The sequence below is a fragment of the Lycium barbarum genome, chromosome 9 (genome assembly GCF_019175385.1).
Source record: "Lycium barbarum isolate Lr01 chromosome 9, ASM1917538v2, whole genome shotgun sequence".
NCBI lineage: Eukaryota > Viridiplantae > Streptophyta > Magnoliopsida > Solanales > Solanaceae > Lycium > Lycium barbarum.
In genome coordinates this window covers 43,333,883-43,349,364 of record NC_083345.1, presented here as the reverse complement: position 1 = coordinate 43,349,364, position 15,482 = coordinate 43,333,883, and the positions used below count along the sequence as shown (strand labels likewise).

Below are 15,482 nucleotides of genomic sequence, written 5' to 3'. Positions count from 1 at the left end.
AGCGATTGCGTGATTGGTATCTGATGTAACGACCCGTTTGGTCGTTTAACACTTTTGGACTATTTTTCGTTAAAATACCCTTTCCGTAGCTTTAAATGGTATTATTGACTTGCGGAAACTGGTGGCACGGTGATTTAATTGGCGGGTACTTTTTGGAATATATTTATTTAATATTTGTGAATAGTTTATTTATAAGAATATGAGTTTCACACATATAAGGTATAATTTGGTAAATATAGTAATTGACGGAGTGGATAATTTTTAAATAAAACAAAGTAGTTAATTGAATAAGTGAAATAGGGAGGCTATTGTGGTAAAGAAGTGGGCCGAGCCCATTACCTATTCTGGCTGAGACCATGTTGTAGTGGTTGTGGGAATAAAAATATTAGGGTAAATGAGCTTTGACTCTTAAAGAAAAATAAACAAAGGGGCTGCTCAAGAGGTTTTGGCGTACGACACAATGATTAATTCACTGGTTTTAAGCTTCAAGTATTATCTTTGTGTAAGTTCATATCATTCACTTATTTATTGATTATTATATAGAGGCCTTTGGAAAGTGCGTAATTTATTTAATGAACCAATGATTTGGAAGATCATTTGATTACTATTACTAAGGGAAAATATTAGATTGTTCTACGTGCATATTTTTTTTAAGAGTAATTATTGATGTCACTAGTAACTAAATTGCAACATACAAAATGCAGAGAACAACTAGTTTACAATCAATATCTCGTACCTATTGCTGTTACTTGTATCATCATTGGATTATTACCTACTGCTATGCACACTTTGGACATATCTTTTCGGATTGCTAAAAAGAAAATAAATGAATTGAATTAGGAAAGCATTAACCAACAAAACTTAGCAAATGATTAGGTAATGATGGGGGACTAACTAACGGGGCAGTGAGAGGTTACTTGGTGGGATGCATTTTTTTATGATTTTTAAGTGAACTGCTAGCATGGAACGTTCTATTTATAGATGAAATTGACTAATTATTTGGATATATGACCCTTAGGTTATGGGTGATATGATTTTTCAATAAAATTTCAGTTCTGCCCTTGTGGGTCTGTGGTCACTTTTAAGGTCATTGTTGGGTTTCGGATATAAGTATAGCAATATGCGTGTCCTTAGATTTTTATTCTAACGTAGATTGCATATTTGATAGATTTCGATCGTTTAGAGGTTCTATGCAAAGGGAAGGCTTTGGTTTGATTGTTCGTGGCACTTGTTCGGCATTGAGGTAGGTTACGGTCTACTTTAGTTAGACTCTGATTAGAGAATCGTATGTAGTTGTAGAAAGTGACGGGGATAGCATAATAGGCCTTCGGGCATGAAGTGGAGGTGAATTGCAATTAAGTTGGTTCTGTCAGCTGTTATGTGGGCTTGTCTCCGTATGTGTTATTTTATGTGATTATCACCTGTTTGTATCTCCGTCACGTACTAGCTCACTCATCACATAAAAAGGAATGGTAATATTGATAATTGAAAAGTGGACAGTAATATGACTTGTACTTGTTGATTTCATATTGGTGATATTGTTGAGACTGATATCATGCATGACATGTTTTCTATATTATTGTTGTGATGATTGGTGAGGTGAGTGATTGAGAGACTCCGAGGTCTTTGCCGAAGATAGAGAGTGACAGAGAGACTCCGAGGTCTTTGTCGGAGATTGAGAGTGATTGATAGCCTCCGACGTTTCTGCCGGAGAGCATAAGTGGTACATGGACTTCGCGGGCCTCATGGGTCATGGCTTTGAGGCACTACCCTTAGCATGTGTGTACGAGAGTGGAGTGAGAGAGGTGACTGTTGCATTGCATTGCATTCATTCACTCATATATTTGATTGATCATCTGGTGAACTATATCTGTCTTGGTTGATTTCATGATTCCTTTACACTTTACTTGTATGTGATACGTGACCATACCTGTTTGCTCTATGTGCTACTTGTTAGTTTCCACTTCTTCATGCGTTATCTAATCATGGTCGGCCTATGATGCTTACCGGTACTAGTGTTGTATTGATACTACTCTTGCTGCACTTTTGTTGAGTGCAGAGTACGATCCAGGCTCCAGTTCTACACCCCGTGGCTGATACGCGAGGGTGACATCTTTCAGTCATTCAGGGTGAGCTACTTGGTCATCTGTGGCCCCTGAAGGACCTCCTTTATTTATTTCTATTTTTGAATTCGACAGACAATATGTAGCCTTTGGGTGTTTTCAAACTTGTATTCCGGACTATGTTTAGCGCTCTTGTACCTTTTGACCAGATTTTGGGGTTGTCGTGACATTACTAGTTATGATAAGTATTTAAGACTTGATAACTTATTTTTATTCAGTTTTCCGCTTATTTAACCTGTTAATAGTAATGTGGTTCGCCTACTCGGAGGGATAGTGTAGGTATCACCACGACTCGCGAATTGGGTCGTGTCATATAGGCTCGGTTAATTCAACTTTCATGTCATCAACCAAGCACAATGTTGAAAAATGGTTAGAATGTGGTCCAATGCACCTAAATTCCAAATCTTTGACATCCTCACCCAAAAATGAAATAGAGTCTTCCAAAACCATTTCATGAACTTTTTTATGCAACTCTAGTATCATTTCTTTGACCTCGGCATCTTGCATCATTTTTGGGTCGGTCGGTTGACAATTCACCATTAGCTCTTGAAAATCAATCATGCCCTCTTCTTCGATTGAAACCATCTCAAAATTACATTCCATGGCCCTTTGATATTAAGCATCACATGCCTCAAACTTTGTATTCAATTCGGCCTCCAATTTCTGGATATCAATTTCAAGTAGCTCCACTTCTTGACTTTACTCAACATGCATTTTTAGAAATTCTTCCATCATCTGTGAAATACCTTCACGGTGATCCCCATAGACTTCAAGTTGTTGAGCTTGATTCATTAGCCAATCTTGGCTCACAATATTCACTTTGTCAAGTTTTTCTTCATGGTGAGAATCGTTCAAAGCTTGTAAAAATCCTCCCATGGTGAAATCCATGTTTTGGATAGTTTCATCGTCTCCATATTGAACTTCTTCCCACCATTTGGCCACAACTTGCCCATAGTTTTCATTCCTCCCCATTATGCTCTTTATTATTTCCTCAATTTCTTCTTTTTGAGAATTGAAGATTTCTTCTTCAAGATTTTGCTCTTCATTTTCAAGTTGAATCACTTCTTCAATTCCACAACTCTCGTCATGGTTACAAGAATTTTCGGGCTCATCTTTTAAATTCGAAATCTCTTCTTCAACCAATTCATTTTGAGGAGTCGAAACTTCCATGACCATTGAGGAATTGGCATCCTCAAATGAATCATTCATTCTTTTCATAGCTTCTCCATTTTCTAAAATGGATTGTTAGATGAGTTTTCGCTCTTCCTCTATTTTAGCTTCCCGATCTAAGTATGTTTGGAGTATTGCCATGATGCCTTTAAATCCGACACTTTGTCCTTCACTTGCCATGACATTGTTCTTATCAAACTCAAAAGCACAACTAACATTTTCGTTAAAACAACTTAGGGGAATGGGAGCAAAATAATTGAGACAATCACCCCAATGTCCACCTTGACCACTACATATATCGCAAATATTCCCATAATAGAATTGAGACGGTGCACACATCTCTCTCCCAGAGCATTTTCACAACCTTGCCAAAAGTGGGGTCCTCCACAATATGGACATGGGTCATCAAAATATGGGTTGCAACCATCAAACTTGTTTTCATTCCAAGATGTCATAGTGACACAAGTAACAAAAATAAATAACCAAAAAAAAAATAACAAAAAGAAACAGGAAAATCACAAACACAGATTCACAAGTTTGGACCAAAGCAAGCAAGCTTAAATCCCAAAATAACCCAAATACACCAAATTGTTACCCGGCAACGGTGCCAAAATTGATAACGTCCAAATCCACTCCTCAAAGAGAAAGTGTATACGGTCGTCGCAATATAATTTACCCAACTATGAGTCGGGGTCGATCCCACAAGGAACAATATACTAGGTGATTTAAACAAGTAAGGAATTATCACCAACTACGCTAAGCCAAACACTTTTTCAATATTTAATTTTTGTTTTAACAACAAACAAAGATAAAACTAACTAGAAAGCGAGTAAAATGATCAATGACCACAAGTATGGATACAAAGGAAACTACGCTCAAGTAACGATCCAGTGTATTTTATGATTTTACAACTATGAGTGAGTTTATGCTAATTAGATAATGATCTCTAAAATCTCATCAAAAGTCTCTTGACCAAATCAATGAATTTCACTACAAGCTTTCTCAAGCCTTAGAGTGTGATATAAAGCACAATCAATATAATCTCCAGTAACTTTCCTAGCTCTAGCTCAAGTTATTAGATGGGATTTAATGACCCAAATTCTTGTTAATTAATCTTTCCCAACCTCAATCTTCCTCTCTCGAGCTCAAATCGAAGTAAATGAGCGGGTCTTAGGGTTAGCTAATCCCTTGAGAAGCATTAAAGAACAAGATTAATTAAAACAACATTAACCCACTTCATTAGCAATAAAAGCATTCAATACATAAGTAAAACAAGAGTTTCATTCAACACTTTAATCATAAAATATTTCTATAGACAAGATTCCAGTGAAGAACTTAAATACTACACACTTAGATATTCATTACAAAACAAGAAATCAAAGAAATGAAGTAAAGGTTCAAGAAAGTGCTCAACCAAATCTTCAAATCTTCAAAACCCAAAGTGTGGTGTAGGAACCCTAGCCTCCAAGAATTATGTTTTGTGCCAAAGATGAAAATATTTTGCCCCAAGCTTCACTTTTATAATTCCCAAATTTCCCAACTAAAAAATGACAAAAACAGCCCCTAACTTTCAGTTTTTGCAAATCTGACCCGAAATTGCATTTTTAGCCACTTTTTCCGTTTTCTTCAATTTGGCCTCTTTTGACTTGTTTTCACTTGATTTCTTTACCGATCACTTTTAAATCACATAAACCTGTAAAAAAGAAGTAATCAACATTAAATGCACTACTTTATCAATCAAATATAGCAAAAATTTAAGATTAAAGAAGATATAAGTTGGTAAAATACCAACTTATCAGTCGCGGTCTTAATGGACCAGCCCCGGCTTGACTTGAAAGAAAGGGAAAGGGGAAGGGTCCAATATACATATATACCTGTGATATACATGTGTATATGTATACACGGGTGTATATCCGTGTATATATGTAAATAGGGGGTGTAAATATGCAATACTTAATAAGTAGCCAAAATTGAAACAATTTTCGTTAATTGGACGTTTCAATTATGACCAGATTATAACTAATTGACCAATTGAAAGCTAATTTCGCAAGACTAACCTTGACTGACTTAAACCACGAAATTAATTATGCCAATTATGGTCACCTAAATCAATCAACCAATCGAAGGATAATTTTGTAAAAATGACCTTAATTGTCTTTAAACCATGAAAATTGATCTTCAATTAATGGTCAAAATTGAACTAGCAATTGATTGTTTCAATTGTAGCCATTATTTGCCATATAGTAAACAATTTATAGAATTAATCACAACTAAATACTCAATTAGTTATGGTAAAATTCCAATAAATTGTATATGCAAAAATTAAGAATTGAGGGGTAGAGATGATTAATTTTTTTAATTAATCAAATTCCTTGAATTAACAGAATAAAATACTTGCTAATTTGCAATTTAAGCAATTAAATAAGTAATTGTTGTAAATTTCTTTTCTCTTGGTTAAATTGAGCAAATATATCATAATTGTTATAATAATATGTAAATTAATTTCCAAATGATTTATAATATTATAGAAATTATTTTACCAAACAATAATGGTAGAATATTATTTAAATAATTCTTATAAAATTATTTTGACATCTAAAAATACATATTTCACTCTGTTTGATATCCAAGGACTCTGGGTAATTAAAATAAATCATGGGAGGTAAAATATTAGGTGTCAACAACTGCCATTTCGGTGTTCGGGGATGGTGAGGCCATCTTTGAGCAACAAAATTGCCTAACCCTGATATTTGACTGACCCAGCTTCCGCCTCTCATTTTTCATGCAATTTTTAAATATGTGGTCGGACCCTGGTTTCTGGGTTTCCTACATATCCAAGGTTTCATAAAAATTCAGGCCACTTGTAGTTCGACTTGATTATGACTTCCAAATGCGAATTTAAGCAAATCTCGGATCTCCCGGTTATCCAATTGGGAAGTCCGACCTGGTTGGTGGGAGCGTGATTGAATCTCTAGTATTGAGTCCGCCTACATATCCCTGTTCTTGGAATCAAGTCACTTGTAGTTCGACTCGATCAAAGGAAAAGGGTATCCCTTATGCGGGAATGCCTTTGTGCGTGTGCCGGTGTGTGTCCGACCGGTTGCGGAATAATAAAAACAATCAAAACATATAAGAAAATAAACATTCTTGTGTGGCTGAGTGGGGAGGAGTGATCTTCCAAGTCTTGGCTGGAGTGCTATTCTCATTGGCATCCTATCTTGACCGGCTGCGTAACGAAAATATCCACGTTTGCTCTGCATCTGTCTGGATCTGTGTTACGCCTCTCGTTCTCATCGTAATAGAACCTATGGTTTCATAGTCGGGCATGCCTTTGGAATTGAGACCCGTGTCCGAGTTTTTGAGATAGAAAGTATCTTACCCCATGTACAAGGGTACCAGCAAGTGCTCCTGGTAATTACAGGGTTAGAAGTTGAACGAATCAAATCGACGCGATCTGAGCTGAATTTGAGAATTCTGCAGACACGAGTCATTATCAACGGGTTGTTGACATGGTCGACGGACCGTCATTGTGCGGCGTCGACAGGGTTCCGTTGCCCTGAAATCTGCAGGCACAGGTCGACGGACCGTTGACACGTCGACCGACCGTCGACACTTCGACCGACCGTCGACCCGCTCGTCGAACCGTACTGCTGGGACTTTTATTTCCAAGTATAAATATGTGGTCCACGACTTTATTTCTCATTTTCGCTCTTCCAAGTCAGGGATAAACCCTAGTATATTTACTCCCAACATTTTCTATCATTATAGTGGTGATTTGGCAAGATCCGAGCCCCGTAAACCCAAGCTTGTGAAGAAAAAGGTTGTTTTTAGGGTTTCTTCAAAGTTGTGAAGCTTAGGGAGTTGGAGTTGAAGTAGATCTTTGGAATCTTAGGCCCCTCAAGGTATGTAAATGATTTCTACCCTTGTATTAAGTTAATTATCAAGAGTTTTAGTGGTTTTAAGTAAAGAGAGGATACTTATGGAAGTGGTAAGTTGATGAAGGGTGAGATAGTGATTTGGGGTTACTTTCTTAGAGGTGATTGAGAATGAATTTAAGTATATTTTGATATATAAGTGTTGTCATTGTTGTTGTGGGTATTGTGGTTAATGTTGGATAGAATGTGAAGTTGAAGGGTTGTAAGCTTACAAGGGGAAATATTGTCCACGATTCGTTAAGCGCTGTATGTATCTAAAGATGGTTAGAAAGCGAGGTAAATAGTATAATTAAGGCCTATGTTATCTTAATTGTAGACTTACAAGTTCGAGAGGTAGAAGTTGGACGATTGGATATACTTCAAGGTATGTTAAGGCTATCCTTTTTTTTTTCATGACCTTATGATATGAACCAACAAACGAGTAAGCGCGCTTCCATATTACTCTACTCTTAGAAGCATTAGGAGCACTTCAGTCTTTGATGTTCATGTACACCGTTTATGATTGTTCCTTCTGTTCATGGGTCCAGTTTTATGTATACAATTTTTTTATGCACTACATTCATTCATATATATGTGTATTGACCCGTGACCAGAAGTGGTTATATACACAAGTATTATATGTATATGGGGTATGGAAAATGGATAGGCGTTATATACGCATTACCACCTAATCAGCTGGTGTACCATGATGATGATGACATAATGATCGGGTTGCACGTACCGCAACAATATATATAATGATGGCCGCAGAGAGGCCGATATGATATGATGGGATGCCATACAGGCTTGACATGCGTTATATACGCATATACATATGTATGACCTACATTGATAGGTATGAGCATGCATATTATGCGCCCACAGAGGCATTGTCAATTATACAGATTTATGCAGATACATGCAGATACTAGATCATACAAGTACATGCAGACAGTCATTTCAGCTTATGAGTTCAAATCTTATTCATGATTCATATATATATATATATATATATATATATATATATATACATGTTGTTCTTATGCCTTTCATACTCAGTACATTATCCGTACTGACTCACCGTTGCTCGAGCGGCTGCGTTCATGCCCTCAGGTTTAGGTAGACCGACAGGTGGTCCAGCTTAGTAGGACTTCTAACCAGCACTGGTCAGTGTGCTCTATTGATCCGGAGCTGCAGTCTATTTTGGTATGCTAGCCTTTTGAGATGTACATGCATATGGGTATGACGGGGCCCTGTCCCATCCTTTTTACAGCTTTTATTCCAGTAGAGGTCTGTAGATAGTTGTATGTATTAGTCAGACGATGTAGCATTAACGGCTTCTATTCTTTTGTGTACAACATATGTAGCAGCCTAGCTGGCTTGCACTGTTCTTTCAGCACATTTATGTATATACAGGTTGTACAGAGTTCATGATGTCACCTATTTATGAGATCAGTTTAAGTCACTTGTGGGCCCTTGATGTACAGTAAGATTCCGATATGAGTATAGGGGTGTTTGGTCGCTAGAGGTCAGACACTCATTGTTGACACCCAATTTTGGCCCTCCTTTTTATTTAATTAATTTCACTATGCTTCTCAGTCGTGAAAATTCCCCAATAAATGAGTTTGGAATATTTTCACTAATTACTACACTATGTTTTAGATATTATTTCTCTAAAATTAAGAAAGGTTTCTATCGCTTTTAAAAAATCACCAAACATCATATTTCTTTTATATATAATTAAATTTTTTTACTAAACATCATTCTTTTCAATTAAATCACTCAAAAATAGTGTTGGTATTCCTATATCAATATTGGCATTGACATTTTTCTTTTAATCCTACTTATTATCGTATTAATCATCTTTTACTCTATTTTAAAACTAAATACGTATATTAAATACTCGTATTGAAATTTATATAGGTATACATTTTGTGGGAATTGATTAGGACAAAGAAGCATATTTTAATTAATTGATTGAAGTAAAAAGGGTTAGAAATTAAATCATCTACCCATAATATTGGGCCAATTCCCTTCTCCCCTTAACCAAAATCTGTGGCCCAACTGCCCCAGCCCAAAGCCCCACCGACCCGGCCCAAACCCCCCACCTAAGTCCCTAACCCATCTTCAGTAACTAAATTGAACTAACCAAACCAACCCCTTTTCTCTCCCAAAAGGAAACCTAGCCGTCACCATCCACCCCACCCCCCATCACGTCACTTCCATCGCTTCACCGCCACCGCACCCATCGGACCACTGGACAAACGCCAGTGCCTACTCCTGTGTCCCGCTTCTTCATCACCCATCTCTTATCACCTATCACCTTTCTCCTTTTTGAAGACATTTCCAAAAGCTGAAAAGGGAGAAATTCTAAAATCCTTTGGTCTTGAAGATAACCGCCCTTTGGTTCGACGAACAATGGCAAGAACTACCATGTACTATACCCCAACGGCTCTTCTCCTCTCAAATCGAAACTGAAAAGGTGATATTTTTCACCCCTTTTCCTTGATATTATCCATCAAAACCTTTTTTCCCAGAACTTCCCATCCGAAAACGTCACCTTTTCCCCCTTTTTTTTGAATTCTGAATTTTCAGCTTCTTGAAGAAGCATGTTGAAACATCCCAACCTTCAGCTATAAATACCGGCCTTTGAGGGCTGTTTTAGAACAAGTTCAACAATTGAGAAAATCCTGTTATTTCATAAGTTTTCTTGACAGTTAAAAATCCCCTTAAGTTCAAGAAATCAAAAAAAAATCCCTTTACTTTCACAAAGTGTTTTGAAGGCTGAAAATTCCCTTTGAGATAGGCTTAGGAATTGGAGAGAAAACTTTTATTTACTTTAAAGTTGAATTGCAAACCCCTTTTATTTTCATAAGCCTTCGTAACTAAAAAAAAATCCATAGTTCTTTCGAAGTTCACAGAAAATCTTGTTTTAACTCTTAAGTTCTTTTGGCTGTATAATTTTTGTTGTTCTCGGCTAAGCAAGGATTTCTTTAAGCGGATTCGGAGACTCGACGACGACACTAGCCTCAGTTCGCTGTCCCGGAAAAGGTTAGTAATTGCCCTCGCTTTACCTTTTGTCTTCAGTTATTAGGAGTGTATGTATATCCAGTTATTAAGTAATGTTTTCATCGTTTTGCCTATTTGAGCTTGGTTTGCTGCTCTGTTCGGTTCTGCCCTAAATCTGCATATAAGGGATAGCTAAGAATACATGAAAGAACTATCGATTAAATTGTAGAACATGTGAATGAGCTAGTCACTCGTTTAAATCCTGTTTCATATTTTTGTTATAATATCTCTTGTTATGTCTATCAAATCAGTGTGTGTTGTAGCCAAGTAGAGCTAAAGATATAGTAATTGGATTGCTTGTTGGTTGCTGGTTTGTCCTCTGTTTATTTCGAATTTGGTTGGTTTTAAATAGTAGATGAAGAGGGGTAAAGGAGACTAACTGCTCTTGGAAAATGGTAGTTCGATTTTCCCAACACTAGCATTCTGCCATTCTTTTTAACTCCATCCATTAATCTATAGGGACTATTTTATCATAAACCTAGAAGAAAAGAGTACATAAAGATTTTGGCGTAAGTTGTGAGTTTTCAAAAGCAAACTTGCCGACCCTTTAGGATATAAACCTGCGTCTGAGTCGGTGTTTGTATGGATTCTGAAATACTGCAATATTGAAATATAAATGGGGTTACGAAGTAGTAAGAATGTCAAGATTGGTTTTAAAATCTTCCTTGTGTGTTAGGTATGTGTTAATTGGTTCATGTTAAAATTTTGAGTAGGTTTGTTGTGAATGTAGTCTTCTCGTTACTGCTTGTTTTAAAATCACTACTATAAGATTTTGGAAAGGTTTTTAACTTAGAAACATATCTCTTTAGCTAAATCCTCCCAAGTAGTGAAGGCACGTTGTGGATTTACCTTCTATGATTGCTTGTGCATCATTTTTGAGCTTTATGTCTAAAAACTTTGCTTCCTATAATGTTCAGATGATCAAGTTTGAGATTTTATAACATGAAAACTGAATTGAAATTATAAGGCAGTAGGTTGTTCCCTTTTTTATTTGGATTGCTATGTTTCATTACATGCTGTCAAGACCTATTGTGTTAGAACCAGTTGTCCACATATAGAGTTTTGTGTGAGTCCATTGCTAGCTTCGAGTTTTGTAGTTATGAACTGAGTGTGACCTTTTGGTTTAGTTTAGTTCATCTCTATTTATTTTGGCCAAGGGATATTCATGTGAGCTCTGGAGCTTTAGAATAAGTTGGTTGGACAGATTCGAGCTTACACTTGCAACAGTCCTGCTATGCTTTCGTTTAGAATTCCTTTTACTAGGGATTACTTTCAAATAGAATTTGTTACAGTACATGTTAAAAATGTGTTTTACTTGACAAAAGTTTACATTCTTGTTAAAGCTTGTTATAAATTTTTGGGCTTCGATGTTCTGGAAACTCATGGCTAACGGATCCTAAGCAAAAAAAGTATATAGGAAAATCAACAATCCTTTCTACAAACCTGGGATAGCCATGTCCTTTATCATTTGGTTATTAGGTTCCGTGAGAAAGAGGGATTTGAACAGAAGATCGGATTGTCGTTAGATAGTTATGATAAAGTCATGTACATTGGAATCATTTTAGCTTATTGAAATTGGGAAAAGCATGCTTTCAACAGAAGGCTTCCCTTTGCTTGCTGAGTGCTTTGGTTAGCCGGAGCGTCTAAAATCATCTCTATTGTCTCGGTTAAATGTTGTTAGTTTCTCTTACTACCTTGTTATCTTTGGCTAACTGTTATCCTATCCTTTTGGATTGGAAGTCGCAACCTGCATTTGAAAAGTTTTATGTATTGAAGACATGCTGCGGAATTAACCAGCTGTATATATTGCATTTCCTACTTACTATGTTTCTTTTATTAAGACTGTTTCTAATCCTTTTCCTCCTTTCTTTTGCATGAACACACTTGGGAGAATATGGAGTTATGGCAACTCCAAGTTCAGCCCAGAATTAGAAGAAATCAGTAGCAGTCGTATTTAAGCTCACGTCAATAGTCCCATCTGATTTGTGTCTCGAGCTCTTGTCCTTCTTCCTCTCTTCACACCTTTGTATCTTATGTATTTACTTATATGTTATTTACACCCTTTGACTAACACTTTTATGGATTGACATTTGTACCGACATTAATTTCCTGTCTCTGCGTGGATTGGTTACATCAACTAAGCTTGAAAACATTTTTTTTTTCAGGTTTCAAATAAACTTTCATAAAGTGGTAAACTAAAGTTACTTTTATAAAGCAACTGTTTTCAGTCTCATTTCTCTGCATTCTTCAAATAGTTTTATGAAGAGGCAACAAATGGAGGACTCCATCACTACTCACGTTTTTTTTTTTTCAGATTGGTTTGGGCCCAAAATAAGTTCAAAAGTGCAGGATTTCAAAATGGGGTGGTAACGTTTTTTAATTGATCTCAAGAAATTCACACTGTACGAGGCAAGGTACACTTTGTTGGAACGCACATGCTGTGCTTTGACTTGGATCGCACAAAAGTTGAGGCACTACCTATCTGCGTACACCACGTACTTGATCTCAAGGACGGATCCACTCAAATACATCTTCCAAAAGCCGATGCCTACCGGGAAATTAGCAAAATGGCAGATCTTGTTAATTGAGTTTGACATCGTTTACATAACTCAGAAAGCCATCAAGGGACAAGCATTGTCGGATCACCTCGCAGAGAACCCCGTTGACTATGAATACAAGCCACTTACCACTTATTTTCCTGATGAGGAAGTACTGTTCGCAGGGGAAGATATTTCAGAGCCTTATGCAGGATAGAGGATGTTCTTTGACGGAGTGTCAAATTTCAAAGGAGTCGGAATAGGAGCAGTTTTGGTTTTTGAGATAGGTCAGCACTACCCTATCTCGGCAAAGATCAGATTTTCCTGCACGAACAATATGGCGGAATACGAAGCTTGCATCCTCGGGCTTAGGATGACAGTTGATATGAACATCAAAGAACTTTTTGGTTATAGGCGATTCTGACCTATTAGTTCATCAGGTACTAGGAGAATGGACCACCAAGAATGTCAAAATTCTTCCATACTTACATTCCTGAAGGCGTTGTGCAAGCAGTTCAGAGAGATTGACTTCAAGCATATTCCTCGAATCCAAAATGAGTTTGCTGATGCCCTTGCGACATTTTCATCAATGATCCAACATCCGAACAAGAATTACATCGATCCTATCAAGGTAGAAATACACGACCAACAAGCATATTGTTTTCATGTCGATGAGGAATTGGATGGCCAGCCATGGTACTACGACATCAAGAAGTTGCTCAAGACGAGAGAATATCCGGAAAATGCTACTAACAAACAGAAGTGGACCTTGAGGAGAATGGCAAATCACTTCTTCCTTAACGGAGAAATCCTTTATAGGAGAACTTCAGATCTGGGATTGCTAAGATGTGTGGATGCCACAGAGGTGACAAGGTTGTTAGAAGAAGTACACGCAGGAACATGTGGACCCCATATGAACGGATTCACTTTGGCAAAGAAGATTCTGCAAGCGGGATACTTTTGGATGACTATGGTAAGAGACAGCATTCGCTATGTACAAAAGTTCCATCAATGTCAGGTTCACGGAGATTTCATTCGAGTTTCCCCCAAATGAGCTCAATGTAATGAGCTTCCCTTGGTCGTTCGTCGCTTAGGGCATGGATGTGATTGGGCCTATCGAACCCCCTGCATCAAATGGACATCGCTTCATCTTGGTGGCTATTGATTATTTCACTAAATAGGTCGAAGCTTCAATGTACAAGGCAGTAACAAAGAAGGTGGTAGCAGATTTTGTTCGCAACAATATAGTTTGCCGATTTGGAATTCCAGAGTCAATTATCACAGATAATGCGGCCAATCTCAACAGCGATCTTATGAGAAAGACTTGTGAAAAGTTTAGGATTGCCCACCGAAATTCCACAGCTTATCGATCACAGATGAATGGAGCAGTCGAGGCAGCAAATAAGAACATCAAGAAGATCTTGAGGAAGATAACAGACAGTCACAGGCAGTGGCATGAAAAGTTGCCATATGCTTTGCTTGGTTACCGTACCACTGCTAGAACATCCACAGGAGCAACTCCCTATATGTTGGTGTACTGTTCCGAAGCTGTGATACCCGCAGAAGTAGAGATACCTTCTCTAAGGATTATCCAAGATGTTGGTTTGGATGATGCAGAATGGATATGTAGTAGACACGAACAGTTGATGCTCATTGATGAAAAAAGGATAGATGCTGTCTGTCACGGTCAACTTTATCAGAACAGGATGTCCAAGGCATTTAACAAGAGAGTAAGGCTTAGGAAATTCGAACCAGGGCAGCTGGTTTTAAAGCGAATTTCCTCATCAAGACGAAGCCAAAGGGAAATTCGTACCAAATAGGCAAGGTCCATACGTGGTGGTTCATCGAGTGCTTTCAGGAGGAGCATTGATTTTGGCAGAAATGGATGGTAAAGTGAGCACGAAGCCCATCAACTCAGACTCGATCATGAAGTACTACATCTGAAGACATCTAAGTTAGCTTTTTCTTTTCCGTTGTAATTTGCATTTCTATTGTAATAGAACTATGCTGACCTGACCTCCCACGGTGGGATACGTAGGCAACCCACATCGGGTCCGGTATCTTGTAATAGAAAACCCCAAAAAAAATATCTTTATGTAACTGGAACTACGATTCGACCTGATTTCCCTCGGTGGGATACGTAGGCAATCCCCACCGGATTTAGTCCCTTTATTAATCTTCTTTTTTATTGTAATTGAACTACGTTATGACCTGATTCCAATTGGATACGTAGGCAGCCTGAGTCAGGCTCGGTCATTGCATTATTTTACCCCTTTATTGTAATCGAACTACGTTACGACCTGATTCCATTTGGATACGTAGGCAGCCTGAGTCAGGCTCGGTCACATCACATTACATATTATTTTCTTTTCATTTGTATCCCCAAACTACGTACAGACCTAATTCCTATTTAGTATACGTAGGCAACCTAAAAGGTTCGGTCATACGCTTAGGAAACCCTTTATTTGTAACGTAACTATAGATTAGGATCGGTCTCATCGTCAAAGACATGGCGACACTTGGCTTGAATACGAAGAAGCGTCACTAAAGGAACAGACTATGTCAAGACACCGTTTGGACACAGACGTCAGAATGGAGAAGCTCAATGCGTTTCGAAACATATCATAATCTAAAAAAAATGATAGAGTTTTATTGTATTTATACGTAGT

At 37.5% G+C, this 15,482-nt stretch overlaps 2 protein-coding genes across 2 annotated transcripts; both read left to right on the top strand.

Moving 5' to 3' along the window:
* Nucleotides 1-9,362: 9,362 nt before the first annotated feature.
* On the top strand, nucleotides 9,363-14,928 carry LOC132611453 (uncharacterized). Its single transcript, XM_060325884.1, has 2 exons — nucleotides 9,363-10,258; nucleotides 12,591-14,928. The coding sequence occupies exon 2, from the start codon at nucleotides 14,007-14,009 to the stop codon at nucleotides 14,631-14,633; it is 627 nt and encodes a 208-aa protein (XP_060181867.1). The 5' UTR covers nucleotides 9,363-10,258; nucleotides 12,591-14,006; the 3' UTR covers nucleotides 14,634-14,928.
* LOC132611900 (uncharacterized) lies at nucleotides 13,265-13,867 on the top strand. Its single transcript, XM_060326259.1, has one exon. It carries the CDS (start codon nucleotides 13,265-13,267, stop codon nucleotides 13,865-13,867), a length of 603 nt encoding a protein of 200 aa, XP_060182242.1.
* Nucleotides 14,929-15,482: the final 554 nt, after the last annotated feature.